Here is an 18,181-nt window from a genome sequence, read left to right as displayed (position 1 = left end):
GAATTCATTTATATTAGGTACCTAGAATAGTCAAATTAATAGAGACAAAATCAGAATAATGGTGACCATGGGCTGAAGAGGAAGAGGTAATGGAAAATACTATTTAATGGTAAATAGTTTCAGCTTGAGATGAGAAAAACACCATCACCATTCTGGAGATGAATGGTGATGTTGACTGCACAACAATTTGAATGTACTCAATGCCACCGAATTGTACACTCAAAAATGGTTAAAATGGTAAATTTTATGTTACATATATTTTTACCACAATAATTAATTTTAAAAGAATTGTTCAAGTATAATGGAAATAAACATTCTCAAATATGAAATTCAAGCAATAAAGTACCCATAAATTCTTTTTGAAGGAATTTATTTAACAATTAAATCCAGCCCATTGCTAAAGGAATCCATTTGCAACTCATATTCTGTTGTTGTTCAGTCACTAAGTCATATCCGACTCTTTGCAACCCCATAGACTGCAGCATATCAGGCTTCCCTATCCATCACCAACTCCTGGAGCTTGCTCACTCATGTCCATTGGGTCGGTGATGCCATCAAACCATCTCATCCTCTGTTGTCCCCTTCTCCTCCCACCTTCAATCTTTCCCAGCATCAGGGTCTTTTCCGGTGAGTCAGTTCTTTGCAACAGGTGTCCAAAGCTGTTGGAGCTATTGGAGCTTCAGCTTCAGCATCAGTCCTTCCAATGAATATTCAGGGTTGATTTCCTTTAGGATTGACTGGTGTGATCTCCTTACAGTCTAGGAGACTCTCAAGAGTCTTCTGCAGCACCACAATTTGAAAACATACAATTCTTCAGCACTCAGCCTTCTTTATGGTCCAACTCTCACATCTGTACATGACTACTGGAAAAACCATAGCTTTGACTATATGGACCTTTGTCAGCAAAATGATGTCTCTGCTTTTTTTTTTTTTTTTCCCCCTCCCCCTCCCCGATGTCTCTGCTTTTTAATACACTGTTTAGGTTTGTCATAGCTTTTCTTCCAAGCAGCAAGCATCTTTTAATTTCATGGCTGCAGTCACCACCCACAGTGATTTTGGAGCCCAAGAAAATAAAATCTGCTACTGGTTCCACTTTTTCCCCATCTCTTTGCCATGAAGTGATGGGAAGAGATGCTCTGATCATAGTTTTTTGAATGCTGAGTTTTAAGCCAGCTTTTTCACTCTCCTCTTTCACCTTCACCAACAGGCTCTTTAGCTCCTCTTTACTTTTTGTCATCTGCAAAATCTGAGTGTGGTATCATCTGCATATCTGAGGTTGTTGATACTTCTCCCAGCAATCCTGATTCTAGCTTGTGATTCATCCAGCCTGGCATTTCGAATGATGTACTCTGCATAAACTTAAATAGGCAGGGTGACAATATACAGCCTTGACATATTCCCTTCCCAGTTTTGAACCAGTCTGTTGTTTCATGTCTGGTTCAAACTTCTTGCTGCTTCTTGTCCTGCACACTGGTTTCTCAGGAGACAGGTAAAGTGGTTTGGCATTCTCATCTCTTTAAGAATTTTCCCCAGTTTACCGTGATCCACATAGTCAGGGCTTTAGCGTATCAATGAAGCAGATGCTTTTCTGGAATTCCCTTGCTACTCTACAGTCCAACAGATGCTGGCAGTTTGATCTCTGGTTCCTTTGCCTTTTCTAATCCAGCTTGTAAATCTGGAATTTCTTGGTTCACATACTGCTGAAACCTAGCTTGAAGGATTTTGAGCATTACCTTGCTAGTATGTGAAATGAGAGCAAGTAGACAGTAGTTTGAACCTTCTTTAGCATTGCCTTTCTTTGGGATTGGAATGAAAATGGACCTTTTCCAGTCCTGTGGTCACTGCTGAGCTTTCCAAATTTGCTGGCATATTGAGTGCAGCACTTTCACAGCATCATCTTTTAGGATTTGAAATAGCTCAGCTGGAATTCCATCCCCTCCACTAGCTTTGTTCATAGAAATGCTTCCTAAGACTCACTTGACTTCACTCTCCAGGATGTCTGCACCTCATGTAACAAAGAGCTAATTTACCTAGTATAGAAAGATCTACTACAATAATAGAATAAAAAATAAGAAATAACAACCCCAACAGAAAATTGCTCAAGAAACAAAAACAATCTGTATTGACATACAGATGACATTTACTTTTATTTTTCGGCTGTACTGGGTCTTCAATGCTGTCAGGCTTCGCTCTAGCTGCAGGGCCCAGGCTTCTCGTTGCGGTGGCCTCTCTTGCGGCAGAGCACCGGCCTGAGGGCCCTGAGGCTTCGGTAACTGCAGCTCCTGGGCTCTAGAGCACAGGCTCAGTAGCTGTGGTTCACGGGCTTCGTTGCTCCGCGGCATGTGGGGTCTTCCCGGATCAGGGCTCAGAGCTGCACTGGCAGGCAGATTCTTGGCCACTGTGGCACCAGTGTGTGCTAAGTTGCTTCAGCTGCGTCTGACTCTTTGCAACACCGCGGACTGTAGCCTGCCAGACTTTTCTGCCCGTGAGATTCTCCAGGCAAGAATACTGGAGCGGGTTGCCATTTCTATAGGGGATCTTCCCGACCCGGGGATCAAATTTAAGTCTCTCATGTCTTCTGCATTGGCAGGCAGGTTCTTTACCACCAGTGCCACTTGGGAAGCTCCTAGAGATAACTTTTACACCTATGAGAAGCTTCTGTACCTCTCCCCTAATAAGAAAAGTACAAATGAAAACTGTACTGTCCATTCGTCCTTCTCTCTGAATAAGTGGAAAACCATCTAATAATATGTTCCTAATATTAGTAGTAATACTTTTTAGAGAGAAGGATTTCTGGAGCTTTTAACACATTTATTGTTGTATTTGCTATAGTGTTTATATTTCTTATAATGAGCATGTATACATTTTCAAGCAGCTCTAGTTAAAAAACAAAACCGGAAGTAAATGTGCAAGATGAAAATGAGGATGGATTATTTTCCTCTGTGTACTTTTCAGTACTTTTTGAATTCCTCCTACCCACTCCCAAGCCTTCACAAATTTTAATGCATCTCAACTCCTGATATGACGCACTTTCAGTTTTACATTTCTTTCTGTCACGCCTGCCTTCATATATGCATTGTTCTCCTTCATCTCTGATTATCCTCATTCCACCCATGTTCAAGGTTTACTTCAAAGCACATCCTCTCCTGGGAGACACTACAGCTACAGCTAAGTGTACACACCAGAGCAGATATGTGGTCCCTGAGATCCAAAATAGGCTTCTCCACTTCCTATAAGTTTGAGCAACTCACTTAACCGTTCTGAGACTCAGTTTCCTCAGTTATTGAATAGGTGGTCTATTTTAACCTGTCTCATTAGGTTTTTACAAGGATTCAATTGGATCATGCATGTAAAGTACATAGCAGAACTACATTTGTGTTGATAACAATATTGCTATTTCTCCTCCCTCCAATGTAATTTTTGAGTCTACAAATAATTAATCTTTATTTTCTGTTTGGTTTCATGAAGGGAATTATAACTACCTTTGGGAGAAAAAGACAGATCTTCTAACCCTAAAGTACATTTGGTTGTTTTTCAACAAATACTTTTACTCATTCATTCCTTAATGAGGGACAGACCTCTCAGGAAAATATATTTCAAGAAATACGTATATTTCACACAGACTTCTTTTTCTTTTTAGTCCAAGCAGACTAATGGTTGCTGGGCTTCTCAAAAGCTAGGTAACAAAACATGTAAACTCACCTACTGTCAGCCTCCACACGTCACAGTGAGACGGGTATGGATTTTCTGGGGTCTGGGATTAGTGAAGGAATTGTTTGTCCTTTGAGAAAGCGAAGTAGTAGTCATGATTTGTATTCACGCCTGCTTCAGTAGGATAAGCCGGTGTTGGACCTAAAGAGCTCTGCCCTCTCACAGGTGATTCACTCCAACAGGCATTCTCAATGGCCAGGTCATCCTATGCCACCAAGCTCTCCAAGGGAAACTTGCTCAGGAAGAAAGATATCAGAGCAAGAGTGACTTTTGGTGTGCTAACTTATTTTTCACACAGAATGACAGAGATTTCCATCTGTACTGCCAAATATATGTCTTTCCCTTTGGGAACACTTATTAAAAAGACTTCTTTTTCCCAGAAAACCAGGGTCACCTAAAGAAAAATAATTTACCTTAGATTGTTCAAGAATAATTGCTCACTTCTTTCTATTTTTTGATTCTTGCCTTCTCCTCAAGAATGTTGAAAGATATTTTTGCTGTTGGTTGGTCATATTTCTGTAGAGACCAAAGTTACAGGACTGAGTTCTAAACTGAGGTTCAGAGATTATCCACAGAACAAACATTTTATAAGGAAGACACCAGCTCACACAGAGGACACAGCTGATAGTTTAATAGTAGAGCAGAATATATCTTATGAATGGGAAAGTGGATAGAGAGGTCCCCTGCCCATCTGACACCTCACCCAATGTGGGCAGAACCAAAGTCCTCCAAAATAGGGTCCTTTTCCAGACTCTCCAGCTCAGTGAAGGGCATTGTTGTGTCAGTTTGAGTCCTAGAGCAGATGGAAAGATGGAATTAAACATGTGAGCTTAATGGGGAAAGTGCTCATGAAGGGTTAAGATGAGAAGGAGCAAGAAAAGGCAGAGAGACTCAGATGACGATGCAGGTACGTCGCCTTATGAAAGAGGAGAGGGAAGGAAGGAGGACTAGGTAGAAAGAGCCTCAGACTGCAAAGCAGTTCTGGGAAAGTGTTGGCCACACTTACAGGAAGTCCCCGAATACAGATTTGTTGTTGGAGTCCCACCTTGGGCAGAAATGACCTGGCTCTGGAACCTGCCCTGTGATGGTTCATCGACTGGTAGCAAGCAGAGTGTGAGGCCTTGTGTGAACACTGCAGTGGATCTGAAGGTGCAGTGGTTGCAGGCTCACAGCTATGTTTATCGTAGAAGGGGGCTTTTTTTTTTTTTTAATGTGCTGGGTCTTTGTTGTTGAGAGGGCTTTTCTTTAGTTACCGAGGGTGGGGGCTACTCTCATTGCAGTGGCTTCTCTTCATGGGAAGCACAGGCTCTAGGGCACCCAGCTTCAGTAGCTGAGGCACGTGGGCTCAGTATATTTGCGGGTCCTGGGTTCTAGAGCACAGGCTTAGTTGCTCCGCAGAATGTGGGATCTTCCTGGATCAGGGATCAAACCCATGTCTCCTGCGCTGGCAAGCAGATTCCTTACCACTGAGCCACCAGGGAAGCCCTAGAAGGGGCTCTTGAAGAGAGAGCTGAATACCTACATGGCTGCCAGAATCATTCATTCAATTATGCAACCTGAGAATCATGCCTGGTGTCTCCTTCTCTCTTATCTCTGTGACCCAATCCATTGGTATATTCCTTGACCATTTTATCTCCTAAACCGGTCTCACATCTGTCTATTGCTCTCCATCTCCTCTACCACTACCACCATCATCTTGCTCCCAACTGGTGACCATCTTTCAATCCATTCACCACACAGCAGACAATCTTTCCAAAACACAAGTCTGATGATATAACTCCTTGCTTAAACAACATCAGTGCTCATGGGATAAAGACCTAAGTCCTTAGCATGACCTTCAAGGCTCTACTCGATATGGCTTCTGCCTTGCTCTCCGGCCTCCTGGGACTTGGGTTCTCCTAACTGCTCAACTGACCCTTTGGGGTATCAGATAGATAATGGTTCATATGCACCAGGTTGGTTCTTTCCTGCCTTGGGACCTTTGCACATGCTCTCTTTCACTGATTATCTCTTCTCCAACCGTATCCCCCTTTGCAGTTAACTAATCCTCATTCTTCTTCCCAGTTCAAACAACGCTTCATCTAAGCAGACTTCTCTGATTCTCTCCCTCCCCCTAGGAAGTTCAAATCCTACTCATAGAATCAAATTCCCTTTGTAACATTTAGGACAGTATTCTATAATTGACTGCCCATTTGATTGTCTGACTATATCACTAAACTGTGTTTTCTGAGGGCAGAGACTGTCTATTTTCACTCATTATTGAATCCCTAGGATTAGCAGAGTGGCTGCATTTTGTAGTTGCCACAAAACACTTTTTGAATGACTGAAGTATCTAAAAGATTAAAAAAATTTTTTTTCACTTTTTATTTGAATCACACACCAGGTGTTTTCTTTTCTAACCATCTATTTCCATTTATATCGTTCTCTAGCTACATATGGAGAAGGCGATGGCTCCCCACTCCAGTACTCTTGCCTGGGAAATCCCATGGACGGAGGAGCCTGGTAGGCTGTAGTCCATGGGGTCACTAAGAGTCGGATACGACTGAGCGACTTCACTTTCACTTTTCACTTTCATGCATTGGAGAAGGAAATGGCAACCCACTCCAGTGTTCTTGCCTGGAGAATCCCAGGGACAGCGGAGCCTGGAGGGCTGCCGTCTGCGGGGTCGCACAGAGTCGGACACAACTGAAGCGACTTAGCAGCGGCAGCTAGCTACACTGCATTATCTCCATCCCCACTTCCATTCCTACTCTCTGACCATGATAAAATTTCTGAGCTCTCACCTTGGACTTGGATTTTTGGGTCTTCACTGATGAGCACTGCAGGCTTGGATAAAGTACTTATTACAGAACTTGCTATTGCATAATATTTTAGATTTAGAAGGTCAAGGAGGGTAAGAAAATAAAGCGAGTTACCCCCAAAGAGTTGGAACACATAATTAGATTATAAGTCAAGTCAATCAGAGCAAAGATACACTTCCATAGAAAGAAAGGAAGACTCCAGGACCTAAAAGTCCTACCAGTACTGTTATTCAGTAAGGCCTTATTTTATCTAAAAAAGGAATGTGTACATCTGAGAAGGAGCAGCCCATGAAGCATAAATAAAATTTGAGGGTCGATCAGGCACCATCCCAAGGAGAAGGGCCAGCCAGGACAGCAGGAATGAGTGCCCAGTCCTCCCAGCAGGTCATTTGACCTTTGGTGTGGAAGAAGACATACCAGGCTACCCAAGGCTGTTATCATTAAACATTTAAGGCAGATAATTCACTCTTCTGATTCTCTGTCAAGCTCGTGAACCCACTTTCTAATGATTAGGCTCCAAATTGCACACTTATGAGAAGATAATGCATTCATTAGGAAAACTCTAGAGTCCAGTTCTCTAGACAGTTTTGCTTCTCACAGGAACAGTTAGGCTCCAGATTTTGGAATCAGATGACTTTTATTTGAACCCTGATTCTACCATTTATATACACCCTAACTGTGGGATCTTGGGGATTTCCTTCATCATTTTTCCCCAAATGGAAAAAGATCACAAGGTACCACATGACTGAAGAGAGGATTAAATGAGGCAATATATGTAATGTACTTAACATAAGTGTCTAGCAAATAGTTAATGAAATCAGTCAGTTTGCATTCTGATTTTATACTTCGCTGATTTTTAATCAAAGTTGGAACACTGAAAAAATGAAAGTTTTGATCCCACAAGGTCAAGGACCAAATCTAGACCTTGGGAAATCACCAAGACTCCAGGCTAGCCCTCACCTCCTGGCACCTCCCTGTTTCCATGGGTAACATCTATAAAAGGTAACAAGGATTTGACTTTATCTCTGAGTGTCTTTTCTTCTCATTTCCCTGCCCCCAATCTCCTAGACATATTTCTTATGCAGAAGCAGATTCAGGTCTACTTTGCTGTTAGAGAGTCAAGCATCATCACCCTTTAACAAGGGAGAGGCTCCTAGGCTGTTTTGGGTTTTGTTTTTCTTTTTACTTCATACTGCACACCAAAAGCATCATCTTCCAGAGGCGGATGCATGTTTTTCTAAGGTCATCATCTGGCCTGCCCCACCTCCCCACCTGCTCTTGAGGGAAACACTACCAGGACACATAAAAAGCCACAACATCAGTCACAGATGAAGGCCTCCATCGTGCAGGGAACTGCCTAAACTACACACAGGCAAACCAAAGTGACTCTGGCAGATTAAGCAGTTTGTTTTGTTTTTCTGTTCCAGTTATCAGACCACTCTGTGACAAAAAACACCAAAGAAACCCATGGTAAATTGTGTTTAGAGTATGGAGTCTTGACAGTGTGTTTTGGTTTCTATGGAAGTGCCTACTGCTGCTGCTAAGTCACTTCAGTTGTGTCCAACTCTGTGTGACTCCATAGACAGCAGCCCACCAGGCTCCGCCGTCCCTGGGATTCTCCAGGCAAGAACACTGGAGTGGGTTGCCATTTCCTTCTCCAATGCATGAAAGTGAAAAGTGAAAGTGAAGTCGCTCAGTCACCTCCGACTCTTAGTGATCCCATGGACTACAGCCTACCAGGCTCCTCCCTCCATGGGATTTTCCAGGCAAGAGTACTGGAGTGGGATGCCATTGCCTTCTCTGTCATGGAAGTGCCTACAGAATTATTTTTCAGATGTCAGTGGCTGATGCTGGACAGAGCTGTAGAGACTTCTGTCAAACTTTGTAGCAGGGGCATAATTACAGGGGCTAATTGTCAGGCTCAGTGAGGTGCCCTCCAAAAAGACTGCATTGTCCCCCTCCCCCTCCGTTCTACGTCAAGATAACACGGTTCAGACTTTGAAAATGATCGCTTTTCAGCTGACCGTTAGAGAATGTCTATCAAGCATCCAGAAAAACAACTTGATCGCTGCCCTCACAGAACCCACCTAGAGCCTAATAGAAAATACCAAGTATTCTCCCGTATATCATTTAATTCCCACAACCCTGAGGTAGGTATGGTTTTTATCCCCATCCTAGAGGAGAATAAACTAAGGCTAAAAGGAATAAATATTTTGCTCCAAATCACACAGCCAAAAAGTGCCAGAATCTGTGCTTGATCGAACCTGGAATCTCTAAACCCTCAGATATTGATGGGCACCACTTAGGCCAGGGGGTCCAAACCTTAAACTTGCAGTTTCAGTTTTCCTTATCAAACGAAGCGTCCCTCATTTCACAAACATCACTGACTTTTAGTTCTCCGCTGGCCCAGGATGAGGAGCCTGGTACCTCACGGTCAGGACCCGACTGTCAGCCTTGCTGGTGCCCCCAGCTCGGCCGAGGGACCAGTGCGCATGTCTGGGCTGGGGAGCGCCGGACCCCTGGGGTCTGCGAGCGAAACCCGCCCGTTCCCTCAGCGCCTCCCACGGGGACCCCTCAGTGACGTGCTCCCGGCCACAGAGGCCGGCACCCTCCTGCTCAGGCCAGAAACCCACGAAGCGCAGTCAGGTTTGGGGTCCGCCTGCAGCCGCGAGGCCCCGGCGGGCGCTGAAACGAAAGGCAGACGAGGGAAGCAGCGCCAGGGGGCCGAGGCGCCGCGGGCCGCGTAGCCGGGCGAGGGCACGCTGCGCCGCCGCGACGAGCGCCTTGGGCTGGCGTATCTCAGGGACGCGGCTCCAGCCGGAGCGCCGCCGGGACCGCCGTGCGCAGACCCGAGGCCTGGGCCCCCGCTTCTGGCTGCCGGCCCGCGCTCCGCGTTCTCCGCGCACTCGGGCCCGCCTCTCGGCCGTTTTCGCTTTCGCTTTCTTGCCGAGAGCGTTGAGGAAAATGAAAGTGGCAGTGTCCAGAGCCTGCGCGGCAGCCGTCGGGGCGAGGGGCGCACCGTGCGGGGCGGCCAGCCTGGAGCGGGCGAGCCGGAGCCTCAGCCCGCACCCGGCGAGGTAAGCGCGGCCCCTTTCGCGGTCGCCTCGCGGGCTCCTCCTTGCGGACCGCGCGGGCGGGACGCCAGGCGGCCGTTGGACGCTGGCGGGCCGGCTGGGGGTTCCTGCCGCGGGGTTGGGAGGGCTTGAGATGCGGCACCACTGGGGCTTTCGGGGCGCTGGTCCTCCAGGCCGGGCTGGAAGACTTGGGCGAGCCTCGGACTAACGTGCCAAGGATCTGGCAGCCTGAGGTCGAGGTGGGACGGGTGCAAGCCAGGCCACCCCTCCCAGTCCACATTCTCTTTTTTGTAAAATGCCGCCCGAACCCTCCCCCGTCCCGCCCCACCCCCACTCCCACAGAGTTTCGATTAAAAAGTGGGAGGATGTATATAAAATGCTGAGAAGAGTGTCTCACCTGAGCCCAGCAGGGAGGAATTCATAGTTTACCCCTTCTTACCTATCAAACTCCTCTGTTTCCGCACGCGGCCCCAAAACTCGCTTGTTAAGCCAAGTTTTTCAGATCTGGTGCGCTTGCACGCCCTTGGGATGCCCTCCAAGCGCGCCCTGAACCAGGAAGCTTGCGACTAGTCTCTTTTCGTCCTAGGTATGGAGAGGAGCCAGGTCAGGATGCCATCCACTTCCCAAGGCTCTGTCCAGGTGAAAACAGGGGCTGACTCTGCAGGAGCCCCTATCCATGGCTGGCAGAAACGGTCAGGGATAGCGGCTGATAGAGTTCCTCATTGCACCCAAGACAAGGACCCTTTCTGTGCAGAGTCCGCCAGCAGAAGGGTGAAAGATGAACGCCCAGATCTTGTATGCCTGCTCAGAATTGGGCTCCTCCTCAAGGCTGTTGGGACAGTCTCTGCTTTTGGGTGCCCCCCATTCCCTGGCAAGAAAAAATATATATAGGCAAAACCAGTTGTGTAGATGAGGGAAGACACTAAATGTTAGGAGTAATCTGCAGGCACTTGATTTAACATTTGAGTGAAGATGGTTTATGTAGGCAATACCAAGAACACCACCCCCATTTTAGTCAACTTTTGTCTAATCACATGTATCTGATCATAACACTCATTACTGAAAGAAAACTTGAATAACCTTAACTTTGAAAACAGCCTTAACCAAAGATATAGGTCCTTCCTAGTTTTTAAAACATGGAGTTCCTCTTTTATACTCTGCTTCAGGATGGTGGTGAGAATTCACCACCTTTTAGAAAATACCACCTCTATCATGAGCCAGAAAATCAGATTCTTTGATTTGTGCGATGTACTTTCAACAAGCTATTTCTTTCTTCGGAATTCCATAATGTCTCTCTCTCCTCTCTCTCTCCTGTTAACTAAATTTAAGCTGTAATGCATGGTTCTCTCCCTTTCCTCTTCTGTCTGTGGGTGGAGAGGCAGGGGGTTGTAGTAGACACCATCCACAGCATTTTCACCATGCCGGGTTCTTTTGTTGTATCACCATCTTCCATGATGGTGAAAACTGAATGACTCCACTAAAGATCAGGCAAGCCTCTGTCTTCCCCACTGCCTTCTTTCCTCCTGGCTTTATTACTCATTGGTTTAGCATGTGATGAACTTCATTACGTTTTTCAGAAAAAAATAATGCGTGGGATTTTATTTTCCGTAGGATGCCAGGACTTCAGAACTAAATTGCTCATACTCTGAAGTTAATGGCACACTATAATCCTTGGTCTGTTTAGAGTCATCTGTTTTATTTTATTTCCTCCTTTTATCTTCCATTTCCCAGCACCCTCCCTCCCATGCTTGCATACTTGGGCAGGCATGGTGGCATATTTGTTCTTACATCTTTCCTTATATCCTCTCAGAAAATGTGTGTCTTTGAAAGGTATGTCATGTTTTGCTTTTGTTGTACTTATCTGAATAAAAGCCATCATGCTATAAATCTTATACTGTTTCTCTCTTTTCTTTGGCCACATTGTGTAGCTTGTGGGATTTTACTTCCCAAGGATCAAACCCGGACCCTTGGCAGTGAGAACGAGGAGTCCCAACCACTGGGCAGCTATAATTGCCTCATACTGTTTCTTTTTTCCCTCAGCATCATGTTTTCAAGTCAAACCATCTTGATATATGTGAGTCTAATTCATTAGTCCTGGCTGTTGTGCACTTTTCTATCAAGAGTGTACACCACACGTTCTTAAGCAGTCTCCTGAGAATAGACGTTAGGTGATTTTCATCTCCTTGCTTCTACAAACAGTGCTGCACCAGAAAGCCATGTGTTCTCCAGCAAGAACTTCTCTGAGATAGATAGATGGGTTCAGTTCAGTTCAGTCGCTCAGTCGCGTCTGACTCTTTGCGATCCCATGAACTGCAGCACACCAGGCCTCCCCGTCCATCACCAACTCCCAGAGTTCACCCAAACTCATATCCATCGAGTCAGTGATGCCATCCAGCCATCTTATCCTCTGTCAGTAGATGGGTAGATAGATTGCTAATTTTGGAATATGTGTATGATGTCATTTACTAAAAACTGCTGCTTTGTGCTGCAGAATGGCTTCATCAGTTTTCTCCCATCAGGAGTGCATGAAGGGTCCCTTTCCCATCATCTGTCAGCACTTACTATTATCTAATTTACTAATTTTTTTGTCAAACTAGTAGGTTAAAGCAGAACTCCATTTCTGTTTTAGTTGAGCATCACATCATATTGTTCTGCCATTTGTGAACTGCCTGTTTGTCTCCTTTTCTCTTCCTTTAGGTTTCTGATATTTTTCTGTCTGGTTTTCATTTTGATCCTTATATATTGGTATGCTCACTAAACTGTTAATCCTTCATGCAATGGCAGTGTTATAAATCATCCCCTAGTCTGGTCACCCATCTGTTAACTTCATTTATGGTCTTCATTTATTATTATTATTAGCACCTTTATTAAGATATAATTTACATACCATAAAATCCACCCATTAAAAGGATACAGTTCAGTGATTTATAATATATTTGCAGAGGGTGTATCTCCATAATCTAATTTTAGAACATTTATATTATTTCATTAGCAACCACTCTCCAGCAGCCCTTAATATTCCCCTCTCCAGCCCTAGGCAAGCATTAATCTACTTTCTGCCTCTATATACTTGCCTTTTTTAGGCATTTTGTATAAATGAGATTGTACAATATGTGGTTTGTTGTGACTGGCTTTGTATACTTAGAGTAATCTTCTGGAGGTTTAGCCACGTTATAGCATGGATCAGTAGTTTGCTCCTTTTTTACTGCCCAGTATATTCCATCCTGTGGCTATACTGCATTTTGTTTATCCATTCATCAGTTGATGGACATTTAGATTGTTTTTGCTTTCTGGTTATTATGAATAATGCTTCCATGAACACCCACGTACAAATTTTTGTGTAAGCACATATTTTAATTTCTCTTGGGTATATACCTATTAATAAAAGTGGAATTGCTGGATCGCATGGTATTTCTGTGTTTAAACTTCCAGTTCATGCATGCAAAGTCACTTTAGTCATGTCTGACTCTCTGTGACCCTATGGACTGTAGCCTGATGGGCTCTTCTGTCCATGGGATTCTCCAGGCAAGAGTACTGGAGTGGGCTGCCATGCTGCCATACTTTTCCAAAGTAGCTACAACATTTTACATTCTTACCAGCAGTGCATGAGTGTTTCAATTTGTCTGCATTCTCACCAACACTTGTGTATATTTTTTTTTATAGCCATCCTAGCCGGTGTAAATTTCTAGCTCATTGTGGTTTTAATTTGTACTTCCTGGATGACTAATGATATTGAGCATCTTTTAATGTGCTTATTAACCATTTGTATATCTTCTTTGGAGTAATGTCTGTTCATATCTGTTTGGAAAATTTGATTGTATTTTGTTACTGAGTTGTGTTGTTTATATATCGTTTCTTTTTTCTTATAGCATCTGAAATCATCAAGGTGTCTTTGGCTCCATTCTTTCCTTCCTTCATTTTGTTCAGTGACTTGGAATTCTGTATCCTATTAGGAGCCCTAAGCGTAGGTAAACATTTTCCTACAAAAGCTAAAAATTAATTAAAATCTCTAATTTCATCCCAAACATAAGAAGCATTTTAGCATGTTTTTAATTCTCTTCTTCTCCCACAGGCACATGCATATGTGTGTGTCTGCCTGAGAATTATTGAAATAATCTGGAAGCTTCTTATTGTTATTAACTCTTCACGCTTCAAAATACATTTTTATTTTTCTATTTTAGAAGTCTTTTCTTAAGGATTGCATTAATTTGTAGCATATTTGCAATTACCTATCATACCAAGATAGGAAGGCTTGAACATATATTTATTTTAGAGTTTTGATTGACATACTGAAAATTTTTAGTGACTTGTGTCTCAAGAGTAGTGCCTCTCTGGGTCTCTCTATTTCTCAAAAGTTTTATGTGAATCCATGTTATTCTGATCCTCATTTGACCTTTGCCAGAACAAAAGCATTCTAAAATATTTGCAAATGCTTAAGTCACTTCCTCATATTTTACTGAGTTTACTTTAGCTTGGTTAAACCAAGTGCAATATCAGTTTTGCAATATCACTAGCTGAAGGTTTATATAATTGCCTTCCCCTCAGCATCAGAAACTGGCCAGAGGAATATGAAAATAGCTTTGAAAATTCAGCTGCTGAATATCTTACACTACAAAGCTTACCATTTTTATTTATGACAGTATTTGAGTGTGAAGTAAATCAGGCACTCTAATGGTAAAACTAACTTGGATGGAGTTTATCAAAATCTTCTTAAAGTGTCCATATGTTTTTATCCCAGTGATTCTACTTTCAGCATGTATCCTGAAACATGCTTGCCTTTGGGCTTTTTTCAGGTGGTACAGGGTAATTCTAGGTGGGGTATATTTGCAGCGTCACATAACACTGACTCCCATGGTGAGAAAGTTATTCCTCTGGTCAACTCCTTTCCAATCTTCTGATCAAGGGAAGGAGAACAATCTCAGCTTGGTACTAGTATGTCTTTAACACAGTGTTAAGCCTTCCTAATCTCCCACTTGATATGAAAGGATGAGCAAAGGGATAGCAATATCAACTATATTTTCATGACACCATTGTGTTTCCCATTGTATTTATTCTTATGACTGTCTTCATTTATGACATTTAATGCTGGCTTTCCATTTATGGTAGTAAATAAGGTTTGCTTTTAAAACATTTATTTAAGGGTAGAAATGAGTTGATTTAAAGGGAAATGTTAAGTACAGTATATATGACATTTAATTATGGTAAAATAATAATAGTGATGTATGGATGGCTGAAAGGTGTGAAACATGACCCTAAGAAATAATCTGAGCTTCAGACACAGATTTTAAGTGAGGAGGTTTTCTTATAGAATAGGCTGTTCCTCCCAGTCTGACTTCTGTTATCATGAAGTTAGAAACCAGTTAGTTGTCCAGCAATTAGGGATTAATTAAGAGATTTTGATACCATGGAAAAATAGTGATAGAATAGTGCCAACTATTAAAAGTATATTTAATGACATGGAAAAATTATATACTATTAGATAAAACAAAGCTGGTTGCAAAAGAAAAATATGCACAGTATCCTAATATTGTTAGAAAGTGTATGTTTGTATGTATGTCTGTGTGTGAGAATCTCAAAAATTATTGGAAGAAATATTTACAAATAAGTTACCTCTGAACCATTGGGACTACAGGAAATGTTTGTTTTTTCCACTAATAAACATGTCACTTTTGTCAACAGAAAAACAGTTTATACAATAACTGTTTTAAAATTAACCCATTTGAACGTTCCCAGGACTGCCTGGTATTTGCCATCTGCAGGCACTCCTGCGTCCTTGTGTGTCTGCTCCAAGCATCCAGCCAGGTCTCTGTGGTCTGCAGAGCCGCAGCAGGTTGGCAAGACTTCCTTGTCACCACTGAGTGCCCTCCAAGGTACTTCTTCTTAGTGTGTCTATATTTATGCTTTTGGTATAAAATAGAATATATCTAAAATTCCCTCTTCTCAATAGCCCTGTTAGGTTGGGCCAAATTAGAATCCCACTTTCTTAGCGGGTCTGAATCGTTAGCTAGGAATGGAGGAGATGGTGAGAGAGGGTCTCCTAGTTTCTCCTTTATTCTCTTTCTGTAACTTCTGCATTATTCTACTGACCATGAAATTTCTACGTGTTAGGTAAAACCATGTTTGTGTGTCACCTGGGTTTAAGATATGTGTGTTTAAATTTTAGATGCCTCCTTTCCAGGATTACAAAATCTCTCTTAGGAAAAAAAAAAAAAAGGTTCACAGCAAGGCCTCATGCTTGGCTGGAACACTTGCTACTTTTTCCTGGTAGAAATTCCTAGGTTGTTACTTCTTAGAGCATGTTCCTGGAAGTTCCTGGACTTCTTTGTGGGAAAGGGGTTGGCAGGTCCCTGTCAAGTAAGCACATGGTGTCTGTGTCTGGAGGTGGTCTTACGCCCCTGTGCAAACTTCCTCCTTCTACAGAGGGTGCTGCCTAGGGTGAGCTGGGCAGGTCCTGAGCCTAAAGAAAGCCCGCTTCAGCATTCCAGTAATGTCTGGAACTTGACTGGCCAATACCTCCCCTCCTGGGGTCCTTCTGCTCCTCTTCACCTCTCTGTCGCTGCTGTGGCTCAGGCTCTCACATCTCTTGTCTGGGGGACACAGTGACCTCCAGCTGGTCCCTGCCTCCACTTCCCCTTACTTATAATCTGTGTTTTACAGAAGCCAGTGTGTAGTAGTGTATTGTTGCTATAACAAATGAACACTGTGTTTTACAGAAGCCAGTGTGTAGTAGTGTATTGTTGCTATAACAAATGAACACAAAATTAGTAGCTTTTAACAATCCAAATTTATTATGTTACCAATGCAGTTTTCAGAAGTGCTCTTTTCCTTCTGGAGCTCCTGGAGGAGAATCATTCTGTTGACTTTTCCAGCTTCTGGAGGCTTCCTGCATTCCTTGGCTCATAGACCCTTCCTCCACCTCTAAAACTAACAAGTGTTTCTCACGCTGCAACACTCTGACACTCATCTTCTGAATCTTACTTTGCCTCCCTCTTACAGGGACACTTGTGATTACATTGGGTCCACCTGGATAATCTCCCCATCTCGAGATCCTTAATCACATCTCCAGCGCTCTTTTTGTCATTGGAAGGTAATATAGTCACAGCTTCCGGGAATTTAGATACTGACTTCTTTGGCGGGACCATTATTCTCCGAGAATTTAGATACTGACTTCTTTGGCGGGACCATTATTCCGTCTACCACACAATGTAATCGTTTAAAAACACACACATCCAACCATGTTACTCCTCTCTAAGGCCCTGGTGTGGTGCTCTCCTCAGAGGATAAGGACCTCCTGTGGCTGGAAGTGCCGTGCAAGGGCCACACCCCGCCTCCCCTCCTTCTGCTTCCCATCTCCCCACTCTGCCTCTGGCCTGCGGGCTGTGATCCAGCCTTTGCACATGGTCTGCTTTCTACAAAGGATGCTTCTCCTTCTCCCACTCCATCCCAGGTTCCTGAGCTCCCTAAGATGCTCTCACTGGGACCCGTGCCGTTCTGCTATCATACCTACTACAGGCTAACATCTTCGCTTTTACTTAGGTGATCGTATGCTTCTCCCATGTGAGTAAGTAACCCTTACAGTCAGGGGTCATGTCTATCTTTGTTCCATCAGTGCATCTCAGTACGGAGTCTGCTTGTGGCGAATGGTTAGTAAGCACTTGGAAATGAATGAATAAGCGAATGAATATTAGCAGCATGGTCATCACCCTCTATCCCCTTTACCCTGCTTTTTTCTTCTGTACAACATTTATCGCCTCCTCTCTTGTGGCTTCCCTCCACCAGAATGGAAGCTCTGTGAGAGCAGGGACTTGTCTTTTGCGTTCCTGCCATTGTTCCCAGGTCCTAGGGCAGCGTCTGCTCTATAACGGGCATTTGATAAATATTCAGGGGATGGATGATCTGGGGATGTTCAGAATCTGTCATCAGAGTTTTCTAATTTGACCCTTCTTTGAAATCAGGTATTGTATTACCAAATTTTTCATTTTAGTTATTAAGCCTAACTCAATAATCAGGCAAATTGGCAGAGACCTCCTAAAACATTCACCCAATTTTTATGAGGATTAAATGAGCTAATAAATACAAGGCATTCAGAGCAGTGTCTGGCACATGGTGAGCCTCGTATAAGGGTTTGCTGATGTTGTTAAGATGTACTTGAGCCCTTGGTTGTTTAGAATTTTTACCATGTCTCAACTCTGTGGTGGGATCCCAGACCCAGAACTGAGTGAGTTCGTCTGTTTCTTGCACCTGGGCAGGACCCAGGTGTTTCAGCCCAGACAGGAGCGCTTCAGGTGGGTGATTTGAACCATAACCTGTGTTTTTTTCTGTTTTGCCTGCAGATGGCGGTAGGCCCTGGACTTCCCTGCACTGCAGGCAGTGATGAGGCTGGGCAGCAGCGAAAGGAGAAAATGGACTTCCTCCTCCTGTAGACAAGAATGCCAGCTACCAGCCATGGGTGAGCTTCCAGCTTGACCAGAGTTTTTCTCTTATTTGTTCCACGTTATTTGTTGTTGTTGTTGTTATACAGGATTGGTGTAGACCATACTTGTTTGATTTTGAGGTCGTTTGTTGATTTTCATAGTTTGTTTATAAAAACAGAAA

General features: G+C 43.5%; 1 protein-coding gene across 1 annotated transcript in view; it reads left to right on the top strand.

Moving 5' to 3' along the window:
- Positions 1 to 4,572: 4,572 nt before the first annotated feature.
- The window catches only part of LOC138440672 (uncharacterized), an 81,973-nt gene continuing 68,364 nt past the window's right edge, over positions 4,573 to 18,181 (top strand). Inside the window, exons 1-4 of the mRNA XM_069590315.1 lie at positions 4,573 to 4,618; positions 8,983 to 9,158; positions 9,260 to 9,589; positions 17,920 to 18,035. Coding sequence (XP_069446416.1) covers positions 4,573 to 4,618; positions 8,983 to 9,158; positions 9,260 to 9,589; positions 17,920 to 18,009 — 642 coding nt within the window. The 3' untranslated portion in view covers positions 18,010 to 18,035. The remainder of the gene's footprint in view (positions 4,619 to 8,982; positions 9,159 to 9,259; positions 9,590 to 17,919; positions 18,036 to 18,181) is intronic.

This window comes from Ovis canadensis, chromosome 5, assembly GCF_042477335.2.
Source record: "Ovis canadensis isolate MfBH-ARS-UI-01 breed Bighorn chromosome 5, ARS-UI_OviCan_v2, whole genome shotgun sequence".
Taxonomy (NCBI): domain Eukaryota; kingdom Metazoa; phylum Chordata; class Mammalia; order Artiodactyla; family Bovidae; genus Ovis; species Ovis canadensis.
Note: the sequence above shows the minus strand (reverse complement) of the source record. Positions and strands in the feature narration are given on the sequence as shown.